The sequence below is a fragment of the Coffea arabica genome, chromosome 7e, assembly GCF_036785885.1.
Source record: "Coffea arabica cultivar ET-39 chromosome 7e, Coffea Arabica ET-39 HiFi, whole genome shotgun sequence".
In the NCBI taxonomy this organism is placed as follows: Eukaryota; Viridiplantae; Streptophyta; class Magnoliopsida; order Gentianales; family Rubiaceae; genus Coffea; species Coffea arabica.
The window spans coordinates 22,055,415-22,065,039 of record NC_092323.1 but is presented as its reverse complement, the minus strand read 5'-3'; the positions used below and the strand labels follow the sequence as shown (position 1 = coordinate 22,065,039).

The 9,625-nt window shown below is 34.2% G+C and overlaps 1 protein-coding gene across 1 annotated transcript; it reads right to left on the bottom strand.

Moving 5' to 3' along the window:
- Nucleotides 1-4,574: 4,574 nt before the first annotated feature.
- Nucleotides 4,575-8,421, bottom strand: LOC113700726 (putative late blight resistance protein homolog R1A-3). The gene is made up of 2 exons (XM_027221182.1): nt 7,125-8,421; nt 4,575-7,042 (listed from the first exon to the last, which is right to left on the bottom strand). The coding sequence occupies exons 1-2, from the start codon at nt 8,419-8,421 to the stop codon at nt 4,575-4,577; spliced, it is 3,765 nt and encodes a 1,254-aa protein (XP_027076983.1).
- Nucleotides 8,422-9,625: the final 1,204 nt, after the last annotated feature.

The following is a 9,625-nucleotide window of genomic DNA, read 5'->3' as shown; positions in this document are numbered from 1 at the left end:
TGTATGACCCTACGTATTCTTAAGGAAGTTGTGTAACTTGCACAACCACTTGTTCTGATTTTTTACAACTTTTTATAGCTCCTTTCCAATAAAGAATTTCAGCTGCAACTGTGTAAAGAAGAGCATCGACACTTGTAGAAGAATATTTTGGGAATCTCAAGAGCATTTTATGTCAACTTTAACTACTCATTTGAAAATTGAATTCATCTATAAATGGGGGACTTGAAAACATATTTTCACAACTTTGGAAAGCTAAAGACACTACCAAAATGTAATATCCACTAGGGCTGCATTCAAGTCGAATCGAGCTCGAGTAGTGAGGTAAAATAACTAAGTTCGAACTCGAGCTCGAGCTCGTCAAGCTTTTAAAATTCGAGCTCGAGCTCGAGCTCGACATCAATTTATATTACTCGAGTTCAAACTCGAGCTCGAGTTTAATTAAATGTAATCAATTGAAATCAAGCTCAATCGACCTTATTCGAGCTCAATCAAGCCTAATCAAGCTCAAGTAATAAAAATTAATATTTTATATATAATTTTAAATAATCACAATAATAAAAATTAAAATATATATTATAAAAAACTCGATTAACCTCGTTGAGCTTTCAAGTGCGAAATATTGAAGCTCGAGCTTGACTCGTTACTTCTACCAAGCAGCTCGAGCTCGGTCAAAACGAGCTCGAGTCGAGCTGCTGACCGAGTAGCTTGCGAGCTCGAGTCAAGCTACTCGGTTCAGCATCAGCCCTAGTATCCACTAGTTTTTTCTTAGTTCATTAGTATAGTGTAGTTAGTGTAGTTTATCTATCTTGTACTTATAGTTAGATTTGGATGAAAAATTAAGTAGCAAGATGGAGAGTTGAAACTCATATAACACGTGTAACTTCCCTCCTATCACTTTCTCTTTTGTATTTGGGTTCATATTTAGTTATAATACAAATATGGTCTTTTCTTTCATTCTCTTCATGTTTTGCTAAAGGTTATGCCTAGAGTTATAGATGAATTTTCTATATTTTATTAGTGATGTTTAATTGGTTATATGATATTATTTTGAGCAAGTTATGTATCATTTTTGCTTATCTAATCATGATTAATTAATCATTAATTGTGATAATCTTAAGGTATTAAGTTTACAATGAGAAGTAGGATTTGACACTAATTCAACGAAGTGCTAAATCTAGGGAGTATACTTACGAGAGTAGAGATGCACCTTTGTAATTTTAGTGGTTTGTTTCATGTAATTTTATAGAAGAAATGAGTTTGTAGTTAATTTCATAACCATGAGAGTAGCTATGGTTTAGCTACAAGTATAGTTGACTCACTACGAGAGTAGGTTTTACATACATTAGAAAATTATATCATAACTAACTAAGATCATAACATTCAATTAATCGATAATTTCACTTGCAAGAGTAGTGAGAAATTTCATAACCCTAGGAGCTTTCTATTGTTATTTTTATTACTTTTATTTCATGTTTGTAGTGTAGATTTAATCTCTTGCATTTGTGGTAGTCTAAATAATGAAGGAGTTCGAAAACCATTGGTAATTGACAATTTTTCCTGTAGGATCGACACCTAATACCCCTATATTCAATAAACGATCTGCATACTTGTAGAAAACGGAGTATTTAAGTTTTATTAAAATATGGTGCATAATAGATCCTCGTCAATATGTCATGCATGCAACATAAAATCAGCATTCGGATAAACTATATAGTATATCTTTCCTTCATTTGGATATGGTTACTTTTCCTTTGTATTGAATTTCTTTCTTTGCTTCCTAAAATTTGGTATTTTCCTTTGTATGATTTTGTACATATTTCTTTCTTTAATTTTTTTCTTCAGAAACTTCTCATTTGATAGCTAGTCTTTTCCATTATCCATTTTTCCTTTTTATGTTCTATTCTTTTTTTTTTTTTTTGCCTTTTGATGAATCGTTTGGGTTAGTGTTGTCATTTTCAAATTTCCTTGAAAAACACTTTCCACAATTTCTTTTTTCATAGTCATTGTATTTCAAATCTTCTTATTTTCATATTATTTTTCCTAGCTTGTATTTAGCTATCATTGATATTTTATTGTTGATTTTATTTTCACCTTGTCTGATTGAGTACTACTAATTTTGAGTTTTCTTTTAAAAAAATTAAATTAGGAATTTGTGGGATTAGGCATAGCCCCAACTTGTTTTTTTAGAATTTTTTAATGAGCACATGATAAAGAGGATATATCTCATAATTATGACTAACTAAAAATTTCACCAGTTGGGGAATAATTTCAAGACGCTCCATAGTTATAATACAGTGCTAATACTAATTTTGAGTTTGAAAGAATTTCAAAAAATTGTAATTAATTTTTAAAATTAATCTTTTATATATTGATGGTGTTTACAATGATGTCCCTAGATGCATGGCACATCATCTCAATTTGAATTTGTTCTCCAAATTTTACGCATATGACTTGTATCTAAATCCATTTGTGTATATACTGACAATGAATAAAAGATTTACTCTAATTTTTATGTCAAGTTTTATGAGAAAGGATATTTATGTAAGCCAATATGCATTCTTTGTTGGAGTGTAATAATACGTGAGATCTAGAAGGACATTTTGGGGCTATCACACAAGCTTTTTTGCAACGTTACCAACGGTTGAAGATGTCAAGGGGATGTTTTGCTAAATGTTTGCTCATTCACGGGTTAGATTGTTATTTGACCAAATCTTAGGGTTTGATTGGTAATTTGACCAAATCTCAAGGAAGATAAATGTGGTTAATCCTTTGTTAATCTAATCATAAGTTTTGCTTTTAAAATTTATAAGTTTTTTTTTTAATAAAAAAATGGCAAGTTTTACTGGAAAGTTAGTAAGATTTATTAATGATGTTGTAAATTTTACTAAAATAAAGTGGTAAGATCTATTAATAAAATTATTAGCTTGCTTGAAAAAGTAGTAAGTCTTATATAAAAAATGATAAATTCTAAAATAAAAAGTGATAATTTTTTTGCTAAAAGTCTAGTAAGATTTGGTATTTAAATAAGAAGTTACATAAATTATGCAACTTAATTGTTTAATGCAAAAAATTACTATTAATTACACCAAAGTTACTATTACAATTTTGGCCCCACTGAAACCTGTAATAGCAGGGTTAAACTTATATCTGGCATCATATCAGCAACTCATTTATGAGGTATAGCGGCAACTCCTCATCATTGCAGCACTGTCCATTTTCAAATTGAATGTGAAGTGAAAAGAGATGAATCACGTCCAGCCCTAAAAATTTGACACAATTTTTTGTACACGAATTGTAGAGTACAGAGATTTTTGTAATGAAAATGAAAAAAAAAAGGATTATGTCAACAAAAATATGAGCTATTTCATTAAAAATGTATTTTCTTGAAGGCAGAATTTTGATATGTGAGGTCAAAATGCATTATAAATTTTAACAAATCCTTTATGCAAGAACTAGTGATCGTTAATGTAATCAACTTGTTTCCATCTCAAAAGATTTTAATTTGATTTTCATTAATTTCTCTAGAGGAAGGAACAGTTGCAGAGCTAGAACAGATAATAAAAAAGTACAAAAATTGCTCAACAAAATTATCATCTAGTTTCTCTGATTTTCATAATGATCAGTTTGAACCTTTAATCGCTTATATTGGAAACTAAAAGATGAAACAGCAAAGAAAGTTTTAAAATATTTACTTTCTTTAGACTTCCAAAAGTCCACCAATTAGAGAAAGTTTGTACATGAAAACAGTGTAACGAAGAAAGATGCACATAAAGATAACTGTTGCACAAGTTTCTAGAGCTCGTTTGGATTAGCTGTTTTTAGAGATGGTTTTGAAAAACTTTGCTGTAGCAGAGTTTTTAGATTATATTTTTGGATATTTTCAAAAAATATTTTGGGATATTTAAAAGTAAAAGAGTTTCTAGAATATATTTTGAGATATTTTTTAAAATTTTAAAAAAATTTAAACTAATTTTTAGATTACTTTTCAAAGTACTTTTTAAAAATTTTTATTGTATTTGAAAAACTAGTTTTTGAAAAAGATTTTCTTTTCCTTTTGGCTTGGTATCCAAAGCTATTTGCCTATTTCTAGCTCTAATGCCAATGAAAATGGGCTGCATATAACAACATACGCAATTTGCATATATAAGACAATCATTTGAGGCAAATTTTACTATTTTTTTGCTACACCCTTTCTCTATTTGAAAAGCAACATAACCAAGTTTTTTTTTCCCCTTTTCTCTTGTCTCTTCTTAATATTTTTTGCCAAAAAAGAAACATTGGATGTTTTAACATATTAATTAATTGCAAGTTAAAAGTTTCTCTACTACTCTGACTGAAATACAAAGAAGGAAGAGAAAAGTGTATCTTGCATATAAACTTGTGCTCAGCTAACTATAAGCATCATATCAATCTGTATCAGAATTAAACAAGATTTCACGAATTGAGATTTTACGGTGCTTGCCATTGCAGTCACAAAGTTACAGCTAGCTGCATCAAGTCAAACAAAAAAACAAACAAACAAACAAACAAAAAAGGGAAGCTCCAGAAATTGCTTTCAAGAAGCTCGAATTAGACTACTTGTTGTGAGGGGATTGACTCTGTTTATGAGGGACTAGACTCTTCTTCTTCTTCTTTGCTGGAACTCCGTGCATCAACACACTTTCAATCAAGATCTCTAGAACTTCATTTCCCATCTCTCTCTGTTCTTGTTGAATTTGCTTCACTGAACTTGCAACAGACTCGCGGCACCCTCTCACCTCAATCATTTCAAGAGCCTGACATTCCCCTAAACAAGAAGGCACCTCTTCCAACATCGGACAATTGTGCACAACCAATTTCTCAAGACGGGGAAAATTATCAGAAGATGCAGTCCAGCTGCGAAATTTCCACAAGGTTCTGAATTTCAAGACTCGGAGGTTGGGGAACTCCCCTTCTTTCATTTCCCATTCTTCCCCAGCAACGGATTCTTGGAGTAATTTAAGCACTTCAAGATTGGGCAACTTTCCAATTGTTGAAATTTCACTCCATGGTTGCTTATTGTATAAGAGAGTCAACTTCTTCAAATTCAATGGGAATTTAAATCCATATCGAAAAAAGAAATGCAGTCTAAGTGATTCTAGTTGACTCAAGCAGTCAAATGGAAGAATCCCATCGCCAATTCTGGTAGCTGATGTTGTCATACATCTTAGCCTGCGAATGCCTGGTAACTTTGTCAATATCTTTTGCAAGCTTTGAGAGGAGGGATCGATGGCAAGGCTTAAAGTGTCTAAATGATCTAAATCTGGGGATACTTCAAGATTTTCAACAGGAAAAATAAATCCAGAAGTGGAATTTGTAATCCATAGATGCCTCAATGTCTTAATGTTCCAGATAGTCTTGGGTAAGAAACAATCAGAGATGTTTCCTCGTAGCAGAAAAGTTTGTAACCTTGAGAGGTTAGCAATTGCAGCTGGGATGAAATTTACTTCTCTAGTGCGAAGAGCCAAGTATCTCAAGTGAGCAAGCAAAAGTACTTCCACCGGAAAATATGCATCAAACACCAATTCCCCCAAATCCAGCACTCTAAGAAGTTTAGGTAACCAAAACCCCAAATCATCCTCTTCAAACAATAACAAACTGCGTACATTGGGAAATTCTAGCATTGACTCCCGAATCATCAAATTCCTGGCACTTCGATCACAAACTCGAAGGGGGTTGCTTGGGCCAGCAAGAACAGAAGGACCGTTCTGACTATGCAAAATATGTAGAAAGTTTTCTTCTTTGGCTTTTTTCACACAAAACTCATGTACCAAATCATGAAGTTGGCAAGCTTTGGCACCACCCATAGTTCTTTGTTTGGAAACCGCAACTAAACTTCTATCAACCAGATCCTTCAAGTAGTCATCTGCTGCATCCTCTAATCTCTTTCCTTCAGTCTTTAGCACAAATCCTTCAGAGATCCAAAGCCATAACAACTTTCGGATAGGAACATTTTTGTCTTCGTGAAATGCACCAAAATAAAGAAGGCAGGGCTTCAAATCATCCGGCAAATGACTGTAACTCAACTCAAGTGTTTTCATGCAATATTCATCATCAAGGACAATACTGGAAGGTAGACTCTTTGCAACTTCTTCCCAGGATTCTTCTGCAGTGTTATCAAGAATTCCAGCAACAAGGACAACTGTGAGAGGCAAGCCCCTACAAGATTTTGCTATTTGAGATGCAACTTGACTTAGTCTTGGAGGACAACCTTCTTTGCCAAATAGCTTTTTCTGCAGCAAATTCCAACTCTCTTCATTGGTTAGGCGGCGGAGATGGTGAACCTTGCTATCAGGTTTGAATTGCAGAGACAAATTCTGCAATCTGCTCGTGATGAGAATCCTGCTTCTATTGGCATCATCGGGCAATGATCTCTCCAACAAATTCCAAGCCTTAGCATCCCACAAATCATCCAAAACCAGGAGATACTTATTTCTCAACAAAACTTGTTTTAGCTTTACAGCCAAATCAGCTTCATCCATCTTTTGATATTGCTCAAGTTTCCCAGATTCAATACTACCCAATATCTGAACTAACATGTTGTGCATGCTATATGCTTGAGAAACAGTGCACCAAGCACGAATATTGAAATGCGGCATTACTAATGGAGAATTGTAAACTATATTGGCTAATGTGGTCTTACCAAGCCCAGGCATACCCACGATGCAAACAACATCCAACCGCCTTGATCCTCCTCTTGTAAGACTTTTAGTGATATTTTCCACCTCGTCGTCGAGAGGCACCAGATCTTTATTGCACGTGACGACAGTAACTTGTGATGGCATGCGAGTAAAAGTCTTGGTAACTCCCTTGGTGGTTTCACCAACATAGCTTATGCTATCATAGATCTCTTGAGCCTCAATCTTCAGAACATTGATGTCTCTGGCAACATCATCCAAACAATATTCACGTCTATCACCAACAAGTGTCGAGTCAATCACGAACTCTGCTTTATATGCAATCTCCATAACATGACTCCAGAAAACTTGAAGTTTTTTGTTCTGATTTTCTCCATAACTGCTCCCTGATTTTCTCCAAGAAAGATCTTAAAAATTCAAAATCTTTCTGGATTGTCTGGATTTTATCCACTGGGAAAGCGATTGAACCATTAATCTCATCACACCTTGCCAATTCCTTTAGATTTGTTAGGAAAAAATCAATAGAGCCCAACTCATTGGTCCTAGGAAAACCAAATCCTGATACTGATGCTACTGGATCAATTACTTCTGCCCTAATAAACTTGAGCACTTTGAGCAAATGCAAAAGAGAAACATTGGTTTCCTTGACCAAGTCTTCTTCGATTTGATTCACATAAAGGGAGAAAATTATGATTGCTGCATCACAAACCACAACTCCAATAAGATTCTTCATTTCATGGCGTAGCTCTTTGAACTTTTTCTGATGCCTGAGGAGGATTGTCAGGAATCTTAGCCCCTCAAGGAGTTTTAGCATTTGATTCATAATCGGAGCCAGAGTACTGGTACAAGATTCTAGCAGCTCAATAATATTGGGAACGAGATAATCCATAAAGTCAGCTACTAGATGCTTATTCTTCTCCAGAGCTGAATTGTCTGATGATCTTGACAACTTTGCAGCAGTCAAGACATGGATGTAAGTTTCTCGGACCTTGGGATCACCGGGATTAATCTTCTCACGTATTAGTCGAGACATTTGAAGCTCTGTTTCATTCCATACTTCATGATGCGTGTGAAAGAACCATGTAGAAGCCAGGTGTAATGCATTGACAGCCATCACTTCAGCGTGAATCAACAGATCTTTCAGTTGCTGACCCTTGACACCGCGAAGCATGGCAAAGCGAATGAAACTCTTCAACAACATTAGCTTCTTTCCAGGGCGTCCTAAACGGAATCCCTTCATTTCCGCTAGAGGCTTTGAAACCGAATCAATGAAATCAATAACTAGTTCTGGATCTCTCAGCCAGTAATACTCTAACAGAAAGTTGATGCACGATTCCTTGTTATGTGTCTCGTAAAACAACTTGATTGCTTCCTGGAATCTGGAGAGCTCACTTATAATTTGAGTCCAAGGAAGTGAACGAGAATGAATCCAGTGTTCGCTGCAAGCAAATTCAAGATCTTGCATTCTTCTTATAATCAGATCTTGAATTCTGGAAGACGTAACATCCTTCTCCTCAGCTTGTTCCAAACAGGTTTCATGGTTCCTCCTCCTCCTACACTTTGTCAGATACAGATCAAAGCTTTGTAATAGTCTCAACTCGATTCCCAGATCCCGGAATTCTGTATGCAAACGAATCAAGATATGGCTCTGCAAACCAGAGCCAATGGAACTCTTGGCGTTATCTATGAGGGTTTCTCGCATCCAGTCCAGATATTCTAGAGGGGAATCAAAGCAACTAGTGCTACTACCGGAGGATATATCCATTATTGTATCTTCTATTCACTCACTCTGATATCAAATTTGTATAGTGAATGAATAAACTCAATTCAAGGTTTACAACTTTCTGATTATGTGAAAATAGTCAAATATTACTGTCGGCGAAACTCTTTTTTTTTTTTTTGGCAACTTGGAAGACTCTTGTCTTGTCTTGTTATTTTGGTGGAGACTTTAGGGTCCCTATCCTGGAGCCTGACGGAAGCAGCCTTCGTCTACTTTCGGCCAAAGTGCATTACCATGTAATGGACATTTTTAGACCTCGTAAAAACGATAACAATTCCAGGCAAATCTGGATGCTAAAGCAGTAAATGGTTTATAATATGTACTGTTCATCCTCGATATCTACAAAAATTATAAAATAGTTATAATACTAAAGCAGTTAGTTATTCCCTCCTTCCTATAAGGTAATGGCAGAATAGTTATTATTCAATTAAAAAATAAATTATAATTTAGGGTGGACGAAAAAATAAACAAGACTATCAAAATAATACAAAGAGAGTTATTATAATTCTAAAACAATAAATAGTTATTCTTTTTATCCTGTAAAATAAGGTCATTTGTCTTTTGTGATTATCCTAAATTATAAACTTATTCCCTTTTAAGATGGTAGTTGGTTTACCAATTTACTATCATGCCCACATTTAGTGTACATCTTTATCACTAAATATACTATTAATCATTTTAAGAGTAATTCTCTACTTTTTATTCAGTGACCTGCAATTGAAGATTGACTTATCCAATCAATTGTAATGGTATTGCAAAATATCGCAACTGAAGATAACTAGATTTTTTTTTAATGAAAAATTAGGAGCATGAGATCTATTAGATAAATGAAGTAGAGAACAAGTAGGAAATAAAGAAGAGTAATTTTTTTTTTAATACAATGTGAGTGTATACATATGCCGTATCAAAATATCTTCTCCAAATAATAGTGCAAGTAGCTCACAAAGCAATAGCAAAGAGGAGAACAATGTAGAAGATCAGTTTGTTAATCCAGTTGCTTCCAAGAAGTCCAGAAGGAGAAAAGGACTATAAGATTATTAAAATGATGCAAACAGTGGCAAGATACCAAACCAAATCATATAATGCCTTGGCCATTTACCCAGTCCAGTAGTAGATATTAAGCAAAAACCCATTAGAAAAATGTATTATTTGTTTTGCTATTTACCCAAATGAAATTCTTTTGATAGAA